Source organism: Misgurnus anguillicaudatus, chromosome 21, assembly GCF_027580225.2.
Source record: "Misgurnus anguillicaudatus chromosome 21, ASM2758022v2, whole genome shotgun sequence".
NCBI classification, from domain to species: Eukaryota; Metazoa; Chordata; class Actinopteri; order Cypriniformes; family Cobitidae; genus Misgurnus; species Misgurnus anguillicaudatus.
In genome coordinates, this window is record NC_073357.2 from 34194805 (window position 1) to 34217641 (window position 22837).

The 22837-nt window shown below is 36.8% G+C and overlaps 1 protein-coding gene across 3 annotated transcripts in view; it reads left to right on the forward strand.

Moving 5' to 3' along the window:
* coro2ba (coronin, actin binding protein, 2Ba) overlaps positions 1–20995 on the forward strand; it is a 39901-nt gene extending 18906 nt beyond the window's left edge. The window contains exons 1-12 of one of the 3 annotated variants that reach the window (XM_055204011.2): positions 2954–3103; positions 5404–5604; positions 11508–11624; positions 13287–13436; positions 13602–13766; positions 14039–14158; positions 14541–14645; positions 14795–14891; positions 15060–15172; positions 16589–16679; positions 16770–16909; positions 17278–20995. In XM_055204011.2, coding sequence (XP_055059986.1) covers positions 5404–5604; positions 11508–11624; positions 13287–13436; positions 13602–13766; positions 14039–14158; positions 14541–14645; positions 14795–14891; positions 15060–15172; positions 16589–16679; positions 16770–16909; positions 17278–17439 — 1461 coding nt within the window. In that variant the 5' untranslated portion in view covers positions 2954–3103 and the 3' untranslated portion in view covers positions 17440–20995. Of the gene's footprint in view, positions 1–2953; positions 3104–5403; positions 5605–11507; positions 11625–13286; positions 13437–13601; positions 13767–14038; positions 14159–14540; positions 14646–14794; positions 14892–15059; positions 15173–16588; positions 16680–16769; positions 16910–17277 lie in introns of those variants that run through there. The other 2 variants (XM_055203993.2, XM_055204003.2) reach the window with 2 other exon arrangements.
* Positions 20996–22837: the final 1842 nt, after the last annotated feature.

A 22837-nucleotide genomic window follows, 5' to 3' on the forward strand; every position in this document is an offset into this window, starting at 1 on the left:
TATTTGAGAAAATAAACAATATAAAAAAATATTAAAAACTACATTAAATAAATAGTTGAATGATGGAAGATTTGTGAAATATTTGTTTATAGACTTTGCTATCTAAATTTGTCTCTTTTTGGGAAGTTAACAAATTCCCTCTGTAGTCAATAATTTAATTACTTAAAACTCATTTTTGAGCATCATAACAGCATATGTAAAAGATTTCAAACCAGAAGAATGAGACTGTCTTTAGAAAACTGGGGTGGGCTAACTCTTTCCCCGCCACTGAGGAGTTATCTCGTCAATTAAGAGAAAACTCTTCCCTGTCACACTGCTGCTGCAAGACTACAAGTTTTGGTTTCAAAGTGCATTTTTTTTTTTCTTGCCAAAAATGACAATTGTTTTGCTAGATAAGACCTTTATGCCTCATTTGGGATCATTTAGAGCCAAAAACAAGAAGTTGTGGTTTAAAAGTACATCATTTTTATTTTTCTTGCCAAAAATGACGATGGTTTGCTAGATAAGACCTTTATGCCACGTTTGGGATCATTTAGAGCCTTTTGAATCAGTGTTGAAACTGCAATTTTAAACTGCAAACTGCAATAAAGTTTATTAAATTGAGAAAAATGTTTTTCTTAATGGTCACGTTCTTTCTGATCCCATTTTTTAAACCCTAGTTATTGTTTAATGTTGCTATAATAGCATAAATAATACATGTAAAATGATAAAGCTCAACGTTCACTGCCAGGCGATATATTTTCTTTAACAGAATTCGCCTTTCAAAGCCTACAGCGAACGGTCGGTTTGGACTACAGCCCTCTACTTCCTGCTTTAATGACGTCAGTAGAACAGTTTTTTGATTAAGCTCTGCCCACAGGAATACGTCAGTCGCCAGCTAAGCTAATGGCAAGCTAAGCTGCTATCGAATCACAACACACTAAAACAAACTACACAATCAGAACTCGTTACGTATTTCTGAAGCATGAACATGTTATATTGCACACTGTAAACACAATCAAAGCTTCAAAAACACAGAAAGAACAGGACCTTTAAAAAAACTTTATTTCTTCTCGACTGAACAAAGAAAGACATCAACATTTTGGATGTCATGGGGGTGAGTAAATTATCAGGATTTTTTTTAAAGAAAATAGAGTAATCCTTTAAGTAAGGGATAATGTATAGGTAGCCAGTTGTTATCGTAGAAATAAGCCTAGACAGTGTGATCAGTTTATTCATGAAATAACTAGTTTTAACAAACATGTCTTACTAAAAACTAGCTACATCCAAAAGCCAGATGGCGCTCTCGTGCAGAAACTCAATATGCGCTGCAGACGACGCAACCGGTGCTGCGATTGAAAAAGCCTACTTCCATACTATATAGTACGCGAAAAGCAGTAGGCGGGGTGAGTAGAATGTCCGAATACATAGTATTCGAAAAACAGTATGCGAAAACCCGGATGACCTACTACTTCCGGTTTAATTTTGCAGTGTGCATACGATGGACACTTCACTATCCCATGTCCCAGGTTCTTTCATCTCATTCAGTACCTACTGTACAGTATGCGGTTTCGGACGCAGCCATACACACGCCGCTCCAGGAAATGGCTTAAGGAAATATTTATACTGCTATACTTTAAACCTTTTCAGGTATTTTCATGATAATAAAGAATATGTATAATGATTATGTTTGACGAGTGTTGCATGTTTTAAACGACTCAAACTAACAGTGATTTCAGATTGATAAGGACTTACTGAGTAAAAGCCGTAGTACATGAAATAGCTGTGAATAATATCGGCTGTGCGATTCAGAATAGTGATCGGCCAGGTATTATTAGTGTATATCGGCATTTATCAGAGCATCAGCCAATCAGATCCGCATCAGTGACTGTAGCCAGCAGCATATGCCGTTTTCGGTGCAATGTGCATCCTACGGTCATCCTGTCAGTAAACAGACAGAGGGTGGCCTGTGGAAACGCTGTCTGAAGCTCTTTACGGCTGAGACTATTTCTACAGTGAAGCAATAGAGACATGCATACACCCATACATGACCCCTGAAAGTATATATGCAGCAATATGGCCAGTGAAGACTTCATCATATAAATGATATAAACAATAACCAGACACAAACACCAGCGCTCCTATACACATCACTTTCTTGTGTTAGTTCATCACTGAACACAGTCATTGTTCTTTTTGATTACCAGTCCATAAACGCCTACACTTAGAAGCCCAAACATGCATTATTGTGTCATGTTGAAAATATTCTCTAGACAGAATTTGCATCAGTGTCTGTTACTGCAAAACAGCCCAGCTGGAGAATATCTGCTGGGCATTTGAGAGACACATGGTGACCAGAGAGCCGAGCTGAAGGGAAGGCCAAGGAGAGATCTCAGTAAAGTCAAATAAATCTTATCTGTCTGCATAGTGGTTGTCAGAAGCCAGACTAAAAATCCTATTTAATCATTCGAGATAATCAGAGAAAAAGAAAAAGAGAGAGATATATGAATCATTTCATAATAATTTTAACTGTTTAAGAAGAAGCAAATACTCACCAGCCTCTAACATACTCTTAATGTTGGGACAATTTAGTACACCCTCCAAAACAAAATGCTTTCTACGAGCATGTTAGATGTTCCCTCAGCCTCATTAATATGTAAACATGATTGGCTGGTTGAACATGATGAATGTGACACTATACAGCTAAGTGCTGCAACATTGGGTAAAACACTGATATTTAAGCATGGCTATAATATGGGATACACTGTGTGTTCAAGGGAATAGAGAGGAAATAGAAAGAGAGAGAGAGAGAGAGAGAGAGAGAGAGAGAGAGAGAGAGAGAGAGAGAGAGAGAGAGAGAGAGAGAGAGAGAGAGAGAGAGAGAGACTAAACCACTACAGTAGCTGATCTGGGGTTGACTGCCTTGCTAAGAGGGAGGGAATGAACTGGAGAGGGAGGGATGGAAGGAGTTTGTGGGAGGAGAAGTCATGGGAGAAAATAGGACCACAAAGTAATGCAGGCCTGTAACATACATGTATGCAGGAAGAGGATACGGACTGTTTCTGAAGCAAACTGAGGCACTAGCTGGAGTTATCAGATTCCTTAGCTCAAAACCAGGAGGAAGGTAAGACATTACCTTTTACATAGTTTAGAGTCAGTCTTCAAGGAAACAAATATATTTTATTATCATATACCCAATAAACAAGCTTTTTGGAATAAAATATAGAAATATTATGTTTTAAGATACAAAGTACATGGAGACTGGTTTGTTATAGGTTGTGTAAATGTGTGTGTGTATGTACATGCAGCATTAACTGAATAAATGTCCTTGTATTCAAGTATTCAAATCCCAAAAGCACAGCAGCTCTCTACACTGCTGTTTATTTGTTTATAGTTAAACAGGCAGGACAACAGACACACCAACCGTTTAAAGCTTTATAGGACAGCTGTAAATACACGCACACAGTGGGAGAGCTAAAAATTAGGCAGAAAGCGAGTAAGGGGAAAAAGTGATAAGATGGAAAGTAAGAAGGAGACAGTTTTAGAGCCCATTACTAACAAAACACAATTAACCACACTTTTTAGTATGCAAACCCAATTCCTGACCAGGCAGCATGTATATTTACAAATAAACTAATCAAATAATGGTTCTTCACATCATTATGTGAATGCACAATGCTCAAACACAAAAATACACACATTCACAATGACAAGACAATGCCCTCTTCAGTAATGAGTGCTATCAATCTCACATAAAGCTCAGATCAGACAATGGTGATGAATCTCTCTGTCTCTCTCTCTCTCACTGATGATTTAAAACTTCCTCTCTCGGTCTGCTTTTGGCCCCTATCTGTTCCTATTTTATCACATTTTGGGTGATGACTATATCTCTCATTCATTAGAGCCTAAATTCTTGCTTACACACTCCTCTAGGCTAAACTACAAACGGCTTAGCGGTTTTACAGGCATCCATCAGCCACTTCCTGTTTGAGTGCTGGAGTTTGCAGTACTTTAGAGACAAAATCATGGACTGATGTCATGGAAGTTGCTTGTGTTGTATATGTGTTAAAAATCTGTATTGTCATACATTTGCCTCACTCCCTATGTCAGTGGTTTTCAAACTGGGGACCGGGGCCACAAGATGGTAACAGGGGGGCCCCAGTTTTATGACATTTTATAAAATACATTCATTTATTATGAATTCTGTGTAATTAAACCTAAAAAATAATAAGCGAACTAAACAACAGCACTACTAGGTATAATTTTATTTGTTTTGTTTAATTCAAATATTACATTTTAAAACCTGTTTTTGTCATAAATTTTCTTTCGGGGGGCAGCGAAAAAATGCACTGTTCACAAGGGGGGCCGCACGCTGAAAAAGTTTGGGAACCACTGCCCTATGTCATTATAAGCCCAGTAATGTTGGACTGGATTGTATGTAAATATGTTACATGTTGGACTGAAATGTATGGGCTTACCATATTTGGGGGCAAATTTAACCCAGAGTGAGCAAAACCTGACAAAACATCATATTGGTTGTTGTACCTCATGGGAGGGCCTAGTTAATGACATATAGGGGCGGTTTCCCTATAGGATTAGACTAGTCCTAGACTTAAACACTTTTAAGAGCTCTCCAAACTGAAAACATCTTGCAAATACATCAGGACCATTTGTTTTACCTCAAAATGTTTTTAGTAAGGCATGTTTGTTAAAACTAGTTATATTTCCTAATTAAACTAAGGCTTAGTCCTGGATTAAGCTAATCCTGGTCTGGGAAACCGCCCCATTATTTTATATTTTTAAACCACTGATGCAGAAAATACCACTATGGGGCGGGGCGGTATCCAGGACTAGGCCTTAGTTATTTTAGGACATTTAAGTAGTTTTTTACAAACATACGTTACAAAAAACAGTACTGGTGAGCATTAAGACAAAACAATGGCACTGATATATGTCAGGGCAAGCTGTTTTGAAATTAAAACAGCTCACATGCATTTTAGTCTGGGACTAGGATAAGCCCTGTCCGGGAAACTGCCCCTATATGTATCATATTTGCATAGCTTTTGGGGGCTTTTAAAAGGACAAAAAATCCTCTACGCTTTAGCTATAATTTTGAACTAGGTAATTTACTACTAAAAATAATTTACTATAGAAAGAATCTGTTGTTATTAATTCTTTGTGGAAATCTACCGGAAGTAACGTTTGGGCCACAATAGTCGTTTGTGTACATTGTTGCTGCTGAATCCCTAATATTTATAACTTGTCTACAAAAACAATTTAAGTCTATTGAATGTTGTGTGCCCTATTGTGTTGTAGACTTGTTAAGGATTACCTGTTCACATTCTTTATGTGGGAAAAGATGAAACCAGCAATGTCACATTGTCGTGTTTACATTATGACTGTTTTATTTTATGTGTTTCTCAGATGTCATGGCGGCCGACTTACCGAAGCTCCAAGTTTCGAAACGTCTACGGCAAAGTGGCCAACCGGGAGCACTGCTTCGAAGGCATCCCGATCACAAAAAACGTCCATGACAACCACTTCTGCGCGGTCAACGCCAAGTTCCTCGCTATAGTAACGGAGAGCTCCGGTGGAGGATCATTCATTGTCATCCCGGTCACTCAGGTAACCGCGGCTCCGCGCCAACTGCCGAGCGATACTGCACGCGCGAATTAGCGGTTTAATTAAGGCTCGCGCTAAATCAATGAGCAACACAATGCAGACCGTCAGACAGCACAAACAGTAGAATGGCAAAAATGGTGCTAAGCTTTCACGTGCCTTTTTTGCTACTGCCTGCCAGTTTAAAATTTGCGGCAATTAGCATAAACAACACGTGTCTTTAGGGTCTAACTGTACAACTGAAATGCCTGAGATATATTTAAAGCAGCAGCTTCCACACAATATTTGTTAAAGTAATATTAATCTAAAATAATAAAATATAAAATTAAAGTATATTAGCTTCACAGTTTTGCATTGTTACATGCAGCTTTACAGAAAATACATTTTATGACATTTTATTATCATTAGGTAGCATAGGCTGCGCATCAGGCTGAACTGGAGCTGTCTGTCAGTCCCATGTGTCTTTGGGAAGCCAAGGATGAGACATGGTGACAAAACTATAGCTGATGTTAGAGCAGAAGTTTATGCATAAATGTTTACGTTTGAAAGGAATAAGCTTTGTGTTTGGTTTGGTTTGGTTTGGTTTGGTTTGGTTTGGTTTGGTTCAGGTCAGGGTATCTATTGGTCATATCATGGTGCTGGCATTTTCACTTTAATCTTTTTTAATCAGAGGGAAGCAACAGCTTCTAAAGTAGGATATCAAAGAACAGTGAACTTAATTCATAGTTTACTGAAAAAAGTCACATATTGGTCACACTAATCTAACACATGTGATCATTGGTTAAACATTGGTGCTGCTGTGCATGCTCTTTGATGGCAATGCAAAATGCACAAGTAGTCCTTTTAATTGCAAAGAAAGCCACACTACAGAGAAGTACTAACAGATGCAGTGCATGCATTTTCATTACTTGGTGCAAATAGTTTAAGCAGTGGTCTGCTGCATAGTCATGATGAGTCATCCCTCCTCTAATTTATAAATAAACAAGTGCACATGTGATGCATACTAAAAGAAACCCATATCTCTCTTCTTTTTATCCACAATGAACAATTTAGTTGACTATGTTGTTTTGGTATGGGATGATTTAGGTTCCATTTACAAGAACAGCAATACATACACACCCATGAGCTGGTTACTTGCATACTGTATAAAAACAAACAGATGTTCTGAAATAAATCATCTCTTTCATATTAAAAAAATATGGATAACTTTTTGTTTTTACCATTACTCGCCTAATAATGATAATGGTAAGTGTAGTGTAAAACTTTGGAAGACTAGACCTGTTTATTAATGCATCTTTTGTTAATTTAAAGAACAAAACTTCAGTATCTCCAAAAATCTAGTGGCTTGTCCAGCTCTAGATTTAAACTGGTCCTTTACCATTTTTACAGGCAGAATAAGAGTCTTAATGGACAGAAAGCAGATGTTTTTACTTTGATCTCTGGCTTTAAATTGGACATGCACTGGATGCTGTAATGTCCTGCCAATTGACATTAATATTACCATTTCGCATGGGCCTCATTACTCATAAATGACATCCATGGCTTAAGCCCATTAGTGCTGTATTATAATGCAAAGCTACAGGTAATTCTTTTAAATCAGACTTTCTTTCAGGAATCATGTATTCAGCCATTATGATTTGCTACAAAAGATCACCATGTGCTTTGCCTTTAAATACAAAAGACAGGGTAGCAGTGATAGCATGCAAGGGCATAATTATCTCAAGATGAAGTTGTTTTTGTCTTTTAAAAAAAATCAATGCCGTGCTAGAGAATTTTTTTCCATCATTCTATATTCCACCACACAGCAAGTGACTATTCTGCATGAGGAGCACAGACAGAAAGAAAGACACGCAAACAAAGCCATTTATCATTAATATGACCATGAGATTGTTGCATGCAGCCTCTAATGTCCAGTTATACCCTCCAGTCATCTTCTCTCTTTTTTTCTGGCTATCTTCTGTCCCTCTTCTTGGGTGCATCCGGTCATGCAGTGTGCTACAGACCCTCGGTCACGGTCTCAGCCAAATTGAAGAAACTATCAATAGAACTTTTGTGATGAACATTTGAAGTCATCCAGTTAATGTGTGATGTAGAAGGGCAGCATTGTGCCCTAAATGTGCTCATTCTGTAGAGTTTGTGACTCCAGCTGGGCTCCCAGGCCTTAAAAGAGCAGTTGATAGGATGTGTTTTTCTAGATACCACGTGGGGATCAATTTTTCCCACATTCTTCATACACCATCTCATATTGACAACAATAAATACTGTCTTTTTCTCTGTGGCCTTCACTGGAATTAGACATGGAATTGTCACATTAAATATTTTATTTTTAAGCTATTTAATAACTGATATGGTTTACTATCAGTGTGTGCATCAAAACTTAGTATTGCTACCTCTACCAGTTCTGGTATAGTAAAATTAGTGTTTATTAACATCTTGTGCTTATAGTTTGTCAATTCAATGACATTTAGCAAATTCAGTGGTATTTTAAATATGTTTACATATGTCATAGATTGGTCAGTGACAAAAACGGTTTGGCAAGATGAGAAATTCAAAAATCTTTAAAAAAAAAAAACTTGCATCAGGTTTATTTCAATGCACATAGTATATTTATGTTGATTTTTTTGCAATAAAAATTTACATTTGCACCATTTTTATGAAAGTTAAGACTAAATGGACCTGAAAATGTCAAATGGTGTAACTGACAATTCCGCCAAAGAATGAGAAATATTAAATATTTTATCCACCTTGACGCATGTAAGCATAATCATCATCATCATCAAAAAAAAAAAATCATTTTAAAATATAATTTTATTAGTAATTTCTAAATGTAAATGTTAATGTGTTTTTTTCAATATTTGTCCTGACATATGCTGACACAGCTCTGTTTTCTAAATAATCTTTGATGTAAAAATGTATGTAAAAAAATCATATCACACTAAACTAGATGATTATTTTTTTCACATTTGTTTATGAATATATTTATATTTTCATTTGAAAAAATACTAGTTACAACAATTTACACAGACCGGTTACACCACATTGACATTTTTGCAATTATCCCTTAAATATTCTTTCAAAATTAAATAAAACCAGAAATTGTATACTTGGTCTTCAAAAAAGAGAATGTATGCAATTATCAATCTGCAAAATTATTTTGAAATTTTAACCCTTTTACAATTATTTGAACCATACGGACACAAAATAATTACCGTCACGCATTGACCAGGATATTATAGATTTTAGATTGGAATATTTAAGCCTTTCTGTGCCTTTGTTCAAACACAGTACGTTTGAGCCTAAATGGTCAAATAACTTCCTAAGCTGTTATTGACTGTCTAATTAGGGATCAACATTTTCCCAGAAAGCAATATAGTGACAAAACGTTGGCCTTTCAAATGAAATTCCTTAAATGACAATAGCGCTTCAGTTGTGGAATGGAAACCGCATACAGAAACCACGATGGAAGTAGAAAAAAAGAGCATGAATAGAAGACTGTGGTATTCGCAATGATGTCATCATTAACTGTTTAACCATTTGGAAATACAGTTTGTTCCCTTAACTTGCCAGGAAGCTGTCGACAGAATTGTCTTTCAATGGCAATGCATGAGGTATGCTAACATTTTGGGACGATATCAGAATGCATATAAATGAAGAACTTTACTTAAAAGGCACAAGCATGCAAATAAAGAGCTACAGACACTACAGCTCACACAAACATATAAACACATAAGAGGGAGTCTAGGCCATCTGGCAACACTGATAGGAAACTGCCAACCAGTTCAGACTACGTTAATGTGCCCGAAACATAGACCTACACCCAGTTTTATAATGCCTCGGTTAACATACAGTAAGCTCAGAGACCTGAAATACCCTTTGCTTAAGTGGAAAAGTGTAATGCTGAAAAATATCGAAGAACCAAGATCCAGACTGGAAAAAAGCTCACCAGTCATGGCTCAACAAACGTTTCATTAAAGATAATGCAAGTGTATGATTGGCCAGTGCCATTTTTTTTTTTTTTGCTACTCTTACATGCAATCTTACTATTCGGTGTACTTTATTTATTGAAATAAATATTATTTATAAAAATATATATTTATACATTATATATAGTGTATTGTATTCTAAAATTAGCTTTAAAGAGAGAGAAATAATTTCCCTTAAAGATCTTAAATTTGCTCCTAAATCATGTTATTGGAAGTCTAGACTACTGACATTATAATTATTGTAATCACATTGCTTTTCCACACAAATCATTGTACAGCTCACAATAGAGGGTGTTACTACATATATTATCACCCTTCTTTCCTTTTGTTTCAGACTGTAAGATGTCAGACAATAACTACAAAGCCTATTTCAAACCTCCCTTTGCAATATGCTCAGTCCACTTCTAGAATAATTTCATGTGTTAGCTATTGTCATGATATTTGAATACATTAGTAATATAAACAATTACAATAACAATCATTAATATAATATATAGTCAAATTAAATTAGCATAAATGTAAGGGTTTTTTTGGTGACCATTTTCATGATTTCTTTGGTTCTTTTGCTGCTTAAAAGACCCCTTTTTCTCTTTTATTTATGATTAATAATCTATTCTGCTTTCTCCTTATAACCTCACTTGACTGAGCGGGCCATTTCCAAACCCCCTTCAAACTTCATTTAGTTTTTATTTCTTATGATCCGATCCCTTTAACAGGCAATGATGATCTGTTTCTTATGAATAGACACAGGCTCATTGTGAGAACTGTAACTTATCTAACATTGACAAATCAGAAATCCTCAGGCACTGTATAAGGTAATTGTGTATCGTAGCCACAGCCATTCATATTGAATGTGTTCTGAGTTTTGACCTCTTACGGGAAATTAAAAAGATGTTTTAACGTTGTCACCCAAATTGTATTAAATTACCCCAGAAGATATAAAAGATATAATTTTCATCATGCAAATACCACAGAAGAATACCACAGAGACCTCAGATACGAAAAACAGGGAGTGTGTGACATCAATGTGTCATAAGTTGCGTTTATTGTTTATGCAACAATGAAAACACATGCTGCTCCGGATGGAAGTACTTTTGATTTGCACTCCATCTCTCCTGGCCAAAAAGTCATGTTGTCCCAATGCACTGCTTAAAAATCCTGATTTATACAGTATTGTGCAAAAGTCTTAGGCCATCACCACCAGCTTTGTTGTTTTAGCAAAGTATGTCCATCCGTATTTATTTTCACTCTTCTTATTAAGATACAAACTGAAAATACAGGAAATATGTACACAAAATGAAAAACAGAACTAACTAGAACTAAATGTCTTCAGTATTTAGTGTGACCTCTCTTGGCATGAAACACATTTTTTGAGGAGACTGAAGTACTGAAGTCATTCGATTAGAAGTAGAAATTAGGATTTAATTTCATTTAGGTTTAAGAGATCCTGCAGGTTCCTGCTATTGCTCAAGTGCAAGGGGAGTTTACCCTAAACACTTCAGCTTATACAGTTTTTAATACTACATACATTTCCTGTATTTTCTGGTTGTATTCTAATAAAGAGACTGAGATATAATGATCACTATACAATTGCAAAAACAACACATCTCTAATGGTAGCATGGTGGCCAAAGACTTTTGCAAGGTACTGTAGATATAGAAGACTCTGTCTTAACCAGCCCATTCAGGCTTTAACCACACATGACCTAAACTACAAATCCCAAGGGACTTCAGAAGGAGGTCAATGGACTAAAGTGACATGAAACATTCATGACATCATGACTGGCATCCTAAAACATAGACTGATAGACTGTGGTGTCATAGCGCCACACAGTGGTCATTTGTGTGTATTACAATGTCTAAGCACTCACCTATGTAATCCTAATTACAGTAAAGTTCAATAGTAACCTGTGACTCCCTCCCACAGTTTGGCCGTGTTGATGCTCACTATCCAAAGGTCTGCGGTCACCAAGGAAACGTGCTGGACATCAAATGGAATCCTTTCCATGACAACATAATCGCATCTTGTTCAGAAGACTCCTCTGTGAGTAAGCTTAAAGTGTAACAAAGCATTATGTTTTCATTAATGCAAATAACCCTGCATGCTTTTATTATGTCAGTGTTACCTGTATGTATTTGTTGACCATAAATGAACATAAAGATATTTTGAGGAATGTTTGTAACCAAAGGTGGAATAAAGAATCCTATGGAAGTCAATGGGGCCTTTGATTGGTTTGGTTGCAAACATTCCTCAAAGTGTCTTCCTTTAGGTTCATCAGAACGAATACATTTACACAGGCTTGTAACATCATGAGAATGAAAATGATGACAGAATTTTCATTTTTGAGTGAACTATCCTTTTAAGTGTGTTGCTCGAGAGCACAAAAATAATGGTTTACACCAAAGAGGGGGTTAAGAAAATTATTAAGGAAGAACCCATTGAAGAGCTATTTAAAAAAATCAAAGACAAAGTTGGCTTTTCTAAATTTTTTGTTTTGTTTTCAGTAGAAATATCAAAAAAAATTTAAATCGGGATGTATTTTCTTGATGAGCAAAATGACCTAAGAAAATAAGTCTAGTTTTAGACAAAAACAATACAATTTAAGTGAATTTAAGTGCTTAAAACAATTATCTGCCAATGGGGTGAGAAAATGTTGCTTAAAAGATTAGTCCATTTTCTTAAAAAAATCCAGATAATTTACTCACCACCATGTCGTCCAAAATGTTGATGTCTTTCTTTGTCCAGTCGAGAAGAAATTATGTTTTTGAGGAAAACATTCCAGGAGATTTCTCATTTTGATGGACTTTGGTGGACCCCAACACTTGACAGTTTTGATGCAGTTTGGAGTTGCAGTTTCAAAGGACTCTAAACGATCCCAAATGAGGCATAAGGGTCTTATCTAGCAAAACGATTGTCATTTTTGGCAGGGAAAATAAAAATATGCACTTTTGGACCACAACTTCTCTTCTTCCTCCAGCTGTGGGACAAGCCAGCGGGACCTCACATAATTGCGTAATGACGTCGAAAGGTCGCGTGTTACATATATGAAATGCGCATTTGCAGACCATTTAAAACAATAAACTGACACAAACACATTAATTAGTATCATTCCACATACAACAACATCAGAACGGTCCTCTTTCTCCACACTTGTAAACACTGGGGTGTAGTTTTGATACGTCATCTGTGACCTCTTAATGTAATGACGTATTACGCGAGGTCGCGCTGGCGCGTCACACAACTGGAGGAGGAGGGGAATTTGTGGTTTAAATTTTTTTATTTTTCTTGCCAAAAAGACAATCATTTCGCAAGATAAGACCCTTATGCCTCGTTTGGGATTGTTTAGAGTCCTTTGAAACTGCAATTTTAAACTGCATTAAAACTGTTAAGTGTTGGGGTCCATTAAAGTCCATTAAAATGAGAAAAATTGATAAACTAGACTTATTTTCTTAGGTCATTTTGCTCATCAAGAAAAAGCATCTTAATTTAAGAATTTTTAGATATTTCTACTGAAAACAAGACAAAAATACTAAGTAAGAAAGTCATTTTTTGCAGTGTATTGCATTGTATATCTTGAAATTGTAGCATTCTGTAGTGCATTTAATTTGTTTAATGAAATCTCCCTGTAACATAACATGCCTGTAAAAAATTTTGTAAGTTCTTCACTATTACAGTGATTCTCTATTCTCTATTCACTATTCTCAGGTGAGAATATGGGAGATTCCTGATGGCGGTCTGAGAAGGAGTTTGACAGAGTCTGTATTAGAACTGTATGGCCACAGCAGGCGTGTGGGCCTCATAGAGTGGCACCCAACCACCAGTGGGATTCTCTTCAGTGCTGGCTATGACTATAAGGTAATGAAATCTTCTGCAACAAGTTTGGCATTCTCATATAATAATATAAGAAGAAAACACACAGATCACAGATGAAAACACACTGATTTAATCATTTGCACATAACAGTATGGACAGTCACACTGGATGATAAATGATGCTAATACCTTTGCTTTCTCCCTGCAGATCCTGATCTGGAATCTTGAGATCGGGGAACCAGTGAAAATGATTGACTGCCACACAGACGTGATCCTCTGCATGACATTTAACACTGATGGAAGCCTGTTGGCCACCAGCTGCAAAGACAAGAAACTACGTGTCATTGAGCCTCGCTCTGGCAAAGTACTGCAGGTGTGGATTAGTCACAGTAAAATATTTGTTCATGTGTGCAAAGTAAACAGACACACTCTGGCAGTCACATTTAGAGTTGTGTAAAGCCTTTTAGAGAACGAAATTCAGTGTCTTTTAAACTAATAACTAATAATGTGATGCATTGTTCAATGACAAAGAGAGAAAATATCTTTTATCACCATTCATTTGTAAATAAACCCAACTGCCACAACTACAGTGAGAAAACATTGCACAACTGAAAGCTCCGGTTCTTTTCATTTTCTGTCGTCAAGCAGGAGGCGAATTTTAAGAACCACAAAGTGAACCGTGTTGTGTTCCTAGGCAACATGAAGCGACTCCTAACGACAGGTGTGTCTCGCTGGAACACACGCCAGATTGCTCTCTGGGATCAGGTGAGAACGACCTGTGTGTGTCTGTATGTTTTCCATGTCATTAATTCCCAAAACTCCACTAGAAATACACACTGTCCCTGCTGTCTGCATTGCCCTAAAGATACTACCCCTCTGAAAGTCATTATGGTTCCTTCTCCTCTTTCGTCTGTAATTAGTGTCTGATAATCACATTCATTGTTTCAGTGAAATGGCTACACCCCATTGCAGTGGGGAAAGAGTATTCATAAAGAATATAATCGCTTTGTGCTAACCAACAGGTCATTGCTGGGGTTCTGATATTATCTTGTATCTCGAAAGCTTTAAAAATTGCAAATCTAGGTTTATGGTGCATGAATGATGTACTGCTCTTTAACGTGTATTCATGTGTACTTCTCAATGACAGGAGGATCTTTCCATGCCAATTATTGAGGAGGAGATTGATGGACTTTCAGGACTGCTTTTCCCCTTCTATGATGCAGACACGCATATGCTCTACTTAGCAGGCAAGGTACACATTACCCCATACTGATTCCCAAAAGTGCTTACACAAACATTATTCATACACTCCAAAATGTATGTGAGCACCTATGATGTATTAAATATGTACAGATGATGACTTGATAATGAAAATCAAATTTACTTTTAACTAAATTGTAGGGCGATGGAAACATCCGGTATTATGAGATCACCCAGGAGAAACCCTACCTGCAGTATCTGATGGAGTTTCGGTCCCCTGCACCTCAGAAAGGGCTTGGTAAGCCTGAATTCATATCTATTAATGATCACACTACATTTACATTCAGACATTTGTTTTTCAAAAAGCAACTCAGATTATATATGACACAGAATTTTCCCAAAAAAGGTACTGCTACTTGAGTTAATGGAAGTTCTCATATGTCCTGTCACATGTGTGCTCTGATAGGAGTGATGCCGAAACATGGGCTGGATGTAGGAGCGTGTGAAGTCTTCAGATTTTATAAGTTGGTGACTCTGAAGGGCCTTGTTGAACCAATCTCGATGATCGTGCCCAGAAGGGTGAGCATAACAGCCAACGTGTCCCCTAATAACTTATTTACATGTTTTGCATCTTGACTTGCAGTTTTATTTAATAAATAATTAAGAACTCACACTGTAAGGTGAAACAAGTTTGTGCTAGACAATCATTGTGTGAGGTTAAAAAACGCTAAATCATTTCGTCGTCTGAAGTCTTTGCATGAGGCGGCATCATCGGGATTCATCTGACGTCTTTGTGGGATTCTAGTCTATAGCTGAATATCCTGTAAAAAACATCTTAATGTTTTAAGCTTGATGAAGCAATCCATCATCTCTGAATTGCTGGTGTCAACCCATTAAAATAAGAGTACAGTAGTTAACCATGTAATAGTCCCCTGTAGAACCAGGCCGGCCCATTATCTACAGGCTTTAAAAAGCAGAGAGAATGAATGCATCTGCTCAACCCCACAATTACAGTGCAACCTGCCATGATCTCTAGCTACCTACCCACATCTATTATTAATAATGATAAAAGATTAAATCAAATGTTACTATAACCTGAAATCAATGTTACACTACACAAGTAGATGTTATATTTGTCTGATATACAGTATAGTGTAAAAGTCTTAGGCCGCCACCACCACCAGACTTGATGTTTTAGAAATTTTAATGTCCATCCATATTTAATTTTCAATCTATTTTATTAAAATACAAACAGGAAATATGTACAAAAAAATAACAAATTTAATTTTCAGGAGTAATTGTCTTCATTAGGCATCGTCGGTGTTTAGTGTGACCTCTTTTGGCACTAAACACATCTTGAGCGTTTTTGAGCAGAATGAATTAAAAAATACTAATTTCTTTAAAATTAGAAATTATGATTTAATTTTATTTAGGTTTAAGAGATGCTGCAGTTTCCTGCTATTGCTCTAGTGGAAGGGGAGTTTACCCTTAAAACTTGACACATCGGTTTACATTTCTATACAGTTTTTAATACTATATACATTTCTTGTATTTTCTGGATGTATTCTATTAAAGAGACTGAGAAATAATTATATATGATCACTATAACATTGCAAAAACAACTAATCTAATTCTGGCATGTGACTTTTGCACAGTACTGTATATACTTGATAAACTCTGACCAGCTCTACATGAAGCATTTCAATTTGAAGTTTAATCTGCAATTTGTACATGCACAGATAATATAAGTGCATATAACTTCTTAAGCAAAGCTCTTAGAGTCAGCAGTAAAACGATAAGTAGATAATAATCATCATCATCATCATCATAAAGAGAACGGTCAGGACTACATACACAATAAAGAAAATATACAAACTGTAAGACATTATTACTGTAATATAAGAGAATTGCACACCTTGTACGGATGATACGCCTTATAAGACCATAATTCTACAAACAGCGTTATAACAGTTAAGAAAATCTTTTTTTTTGCAGTCAGAGACATATCAGGAAGACATATACCCCATGACCGCTGGGACAGAACCTGCTCTCTCGGCTGATGAGTGGCTCAGTGGAGTCAACCGAGGTGAAGGATTTTTTACAGTTTTCAATTTTGAAACAAACTAAAATGAAATGCTTGCTTATCCTGGAACTGCGACTGTGTCTCCACATCTAGGTCCTGTGCTAATGTCCTTAAAAGAGGGGTACAGCCAACCCAACAAGCTGGTGTTCAAGGCCCCAGTGAAGGAGAAAAAGGCTATGGTGGTCAACGGAATAGACCTGCTGGAAAACGTGCCTCCTCGTACCGAAAATGATGTGACTATTTTATTACTAAGATACGATGAATATTTTTTGTTATTGAAGTATTGGAAAAGCATGCATTTTTTCCCTATTGCAAACTGCTTCGAAGCAGCTTTATGAAAACATTTCAGTGGAATGTATTAAGATCCACAAGTCCTCATGGATCAGTTCTATTTTAAGCTTCAAAGATTTGTTATGAGAAATAGTATTATTATGAACAATAAGTGCCTTGTCTGTAAACACTCAAAGAGCAAGCTAAAACCGACAAGAAATAAAAGCTGTTAAAGTCTTATATTACATGAGTAAGATATACAGTATGTATGATTGTAGAACATGGAAATGCTTGCGTTTGTGTACTAAATCCATTGCATTGTGCTCCACAGCTCCTGCGAATGTTCTTCAGGCAACAGGAAGAGTTACGGCGACTAAAGGATGAGCTCACTCAGAAAGACGTTAAGATCCGACAGCTTGAGCTGGAGCTCAATAACATAAGAAACAGCCCAAACATCAACAACAATAATGACAGCAATGGTAGCAGCATTTGACATGGGATCTCTACTGTTACTGTTCATCTCCTCTCCTACAGTAACTGGAGGTCCCCAGCACTGCTGAAACCCCATGTGTGCCTCCTTTACCCAAAATATCCCACCTTCGAGATCTCAGAAGACCGAGCACTTTGTTTAGCAGTGTTTCGATCTAACCCTCAGTGTTGACCCCACAGCTAGTGTGCTAAATGGATTTTAAAGGCGCGATGGTTCACTAACCCTGTGAAAACTCTCCCATCAGATGACCTTCATTCACGCTGCCGATGTACCTGCGGTGGACTGATTCTTCATATATGTGAAGAGTTTAAAGTGACACTCTCACAGATGTACAATGACGATAAGGTTAAAAAGGTAGTGCGGAGGGTTATGAACAGAAAGGGCTCATTTTGTTTTTTTAATCTTTTTTAACCGTTCTCTTTCCGTCTTTTCACACATTTGAATGTTTACTGCAAGAGTTATAGTCTTGCATGGGATTGGTTGTAAAATAACTTGGTACAAGCTTTTATTTGCATTATCATCTCATAACTGTAGACTTTTTTTAGAAGCTGTAGAATTATTTATTTAATTATTTACCTTTTTTAATTAGCCATTGTTATAAATAGCTTTATAAACTCAGTTTAGAGCCTTAGCCATCATGTCATGAAAAGTAATGTCATACAAGCTTCACTCCTTAACAGTAAAACTGTTGATTAGGTTTGTTAAGCTCGTACCCACAGCGATCATTTAAAGGGACATTCCACTTTAAAAAAAAAATAGGCTCATTTTCCAGCTCCCCTAGAGTTAAACATTTGATTTTTGCCGTTTTGGAGTCCATTCGGCTGATCTCCGGTTCTGGCGCTGGCACTTTTGGCTTGGCTTGGCACGGTCCATTGAATCTGATTGGACCATTGGCATCGCTGTAAAGGATGGCCAGGGAGTTTCGATATTTTTCTTATTTGGAGCTTGACTCTTCTGTAGTTACATTGTGTGGGACCAACAGAAAATTGGAAGTTGCCATTTTTGGGCAGATGTGACTGGGAACTGTGCTCTCGTTCTGGCGTGGTGGTCGGGGACTTTGCTGCCTTGGCAGGGCTGCAGCAGGCGTAATGATTAGGGCTGAAACGATTCATCGAGTTACTCGATTTACTCGATTCAAAAAATTCCTCGAGGCAAAAATTCTGCCTCGAAGCCTCGTTAAATTCCTATGCTATGACGCGCACTACACGCGCCGAGATCTGATTCAGACGGACCGTTGTTCAATGTTCAGGAAGCACATCATAGCGCGTGATACATTTTTTATTTAGTTGGCGCGATGGCGGAGCGAATATGTCCATAAACGGCAGAGAGAGACTGTCTAAAGTTTGGGATCATTACATTATCATTACATTCAGCATCTGAACTGAAACCATCCACTGTTATTTCACCAAGCGTCGATGAACCAGGTAACGTAGCTTCCGCTGATTTTAATCCCATACTGTATTTGTAGCGATGTCGTTATGCGGTTTGACTAGATATGATGTTTAGCTTTAAGTAGTAAACGTATTCACATTCAATTGCAGGACAGTATAGTTTAAAAAAGAACCCCTTGACACACACGCATGCACTACAGGTGTGTGTACCAAAAAACGGCACCACAGTGCAATCATATATGGGCAACTTGTAATCTGACATATTTTGTTCAATAATAATAATAATCTCTGTCTTATTGGAGTTTAGCATAAGGAAGTTATTCTCTCTCACGCGAGTCAGACCGATCGCGCAATGCATCACATATGCTTAAACTTATGTAGCCACGCAACAATAATTTCAGCATGCATTCACTGTATACAGCGGGACGTGATGTTCTGATTTTTCGAACGGATTCTTAACCTAAAATGCACCGCAATGCAAGTGATTTAAACCAAATGCAGCGTTCTATTGAAAAGTAATGTATGTATTTCTGCAGTACCAAAATGCAATGAAGCAACTGAACGTCTGACTGGGGTGTCACTCTTCCTCATGCACAGAACGCGTGCACACGCACAAACACAAGTGCACGTGCGCGCATACACACAGGTTGTTACCATAGCAAATAGGCTCACCCCAGAAATGATATATTATATGTTAAAAGCCTAATGGTAAATGCTGCAGGTGTAGAAATGTACATAAACCAGACTTTGATGTCAGGGCTAGATTACAGCATGAAACCTGTTGTGCATATTAATAAATTAAAGTGTTTAATTGTTGGCACTAGCACTTATAAACACTAAATTGGTAAACAATTGAAATAAATAGGCTTATTTCTTGGAGCCAAATACCTCTGTTTTTTTTAGAAATAAAAGCCAAATGCTTGAACATTTTACAGCCCAGTCATTTTCGTTATGCATTATTTGTTTTGGTTGTTTAAAAACACACAAAAAAATTATCCGATTACTCGATTAATCGATCGATTCAGTGCTAGATTAATCGATTACAAAAAGAATCGATAGCTGCAGCCCTAGTAATGATATTGCGCAGCAGCCGAAAATAGTCCTTTTAGTAACTTTCAATGGCAGGGGACTGTTTTCGGGCAGTGCGTAATATCATTGCACCTCCTGCAGCCATGTTACAACAGCAAAGTCCTTGATTATTACGCCAGAATGAGTGTATAGTTTCTAGCCATATCTGCCTAGAAAGTCGCAACTTTGGATTTTCCGGCGGTCTTAATGCACGGTGTAATTACAGAAGAGTCGAGTTTTGGATGGGAAGGATGTCGAAACTCATTGGTTATTTTTTGGCGCGTGCTGGTGGTCTGGTCGGATTCAGTGGATTGTGCTGGGCTGTGCTGGGGGTGCTGGCGCCGGACCCGGAGATCGGCTGAATGGATTCCAAGGAGGTGGGGATTAAATGTTTAACTCTAGGGGAAAATTAGCATATTTTCAAAAAAGTGGAGTGTCCCTTTAATGTAGAATGCTCAAAAATCACAGAGCGGTAATAATACACAATAGGTGATACTATAGTGACATACTTTAAAAATTAAGCTTTTACTAACGTGAGCTGGGGACTGTTGTGACTCTTGAGTTGCTCTATGTAATGTGCTTGTATGTCTTTTTTTTACATGCAATACACATTTAAAGATGCTGATCAGTCAATAGAGGGTCTATGAAAAGAGTCTACAATTAGGTGAACTATGTGAGAAACTTGTACACTAAGAATGAATAAGCAATGTTTAAATAAGTTTTACAAAGATCACTGTCTCTGTACCCCTTAGATATCGTACACATAAAAGAATGAGAGAGAGTCTTTTAATTCAATAGTGAGTTCAGCTGTGTTTGACTGACTGATTGATTTATAAACCATAATGAGTCATTGTCTCTTTGTTAACATATCATGTAAATCACATTTATTTATTGATTCAATTTTTAAACTTGTTTAGTGCCTCTTTTAGCTGTCTTTTAGTCTTTTTCCTGTCGGTCTACTGAGGTCATTTGTTAAGATCTTGGCTTATAACACTTCATTATCTTTACCAAATGGCTGAACTATTACACAGATTGCTTCTAATATTCGGTTATTGTGCATTGTATTCAGCTTTAAAATGTTTGATGGTAAAGAGGACAAACGCCTCGTTGGGAAATTAATGTCACAAATGCAGTCACCTCTTTTCTAAACTCTACATATATTTTGCCCTTACAAGATCAAAGATCAAATCAAGCCCAAAACTTGTTAATCTAACCAAACGTGGTACACTGAAAAAAATTATTCATTCAATTTACTAAATTTTTTTGGGGTGGGTGGTCGCAATCAATTTATTTAAGCTACATTTAAAAAAAAGAAAAACAAAAAAAACTTTTGTTTGAATGTAGCTTGGGTAAATTGATTGCAACCACTTAAAAATATTAGTAGTATGAATAATTTTTTTCGGTGTAATGCAGAGTTAACACATGTACTGGATCAGCTGTGAACAACAGGTTTTCAAGTATATATATTTTTTTACTATACCTAATCTTTCCTAAAATATAGTAATTGCTTAATGTCTCAATTATCTATTGAGTATAAATAAGGCCTCAGACCCAAGTCAACCAGCATGCATAGCAAGCTGCTGTACTGAATTTTTAGCGATAAATACAGTAACATTTACCAAATGTGACCCTGCCTGTGGAAACCCAGCGAAAGTATTTTTTATGATTTATTCTTTTCTACATCAAATCGTCCTACATAATGTAAAGAACAGTCTGTGAAAAATAACCTTGATATCTTAAATACTGACTGACCATGGTAAACAGCATTGAAATGAAAGTGTTTGATGTTTCTCATTTCATAATTACATTATAAGACTTTAATCTGTATTTCACAGACAGGATCACATTTAATGAAAACTATGAGCCTCAAGCTTTGTACATATTTGCCTTACAAAACAATATAAGAAAGTGCATTTCAACAACTCAAACAGTAGGGGGCAGTAATACCACAGTTTTGCACAGTCACTGCATAGGCCTACACATTGGTCTGCAGCGTACTACACAGCTGAATCTGTCTTTCGTAGTTAGTATGTGGAGGACAAACATTACCTGAATGGGCCAATCAGATTTTTGTCTGGAACACTGCTCTGTACAATCCAAATTCTCTCGTGCCTTATAATTCAAAGTTTATAATTTTGAGTGCAGAGGTATGAGGGTTATTAATTTGGATCTTCGCAGTGTACATTGATTATCTACGCAATGTTCAGGCCCTATTATTAAGCAAGACATTTACTGTCTACACAAGCACAATTATTGCTGAAATATTTCATGCTGAGAATAATTTTTTCGTCCTGAAGAATTATGTGGCAAGGCATTTGGCTAACCTTTCCCTTTGAATAAAATTAAGTAGGCTATATTTAAGGGTATTCTTTATTCCGTTTACTTTTCAGTGATTTAAACTCTGACTACTGCAGGCAAAATAGAAAGCACTTTCTAAGGAGGACCACTACCACTGCTATGTGTCTAGAGTCAATGAAGTTGAATTAAATTAGTTGTCCATTATGACAAGTCTTCTCATATGGGTTGACATCTGTCTGCAATGCTTGCAAGTTATCAAAGCACATGCTTATACAGTACATATTCATTTGAACAAAAATGCTGACTTCTGTTAATGTGAAATCTGAAGTCTTCTTTTTAATAAAAATTGCAACCAGAACGAAGCGACAACTGGATACAGCTCAGTTAATATTATGTATACTTTCATTTTAAACCATCGGTAAGCCACTTCTGAATATTTACATAATATCCAGTTAAGTATAATCAAAACAATATACAAGCTATTTTCCCTGAGCTTCACAATGCAATTTAACTTTATAATTTGCCCAATATAGCAGTGGCAACCTTACACGTGCCACTTTTAAACAAGATTTGAAATACACAACTTGTGCAATCATGTCCAATTACATTCTTATTACAATATGTGGATTTTCTGTGGCCGAAAA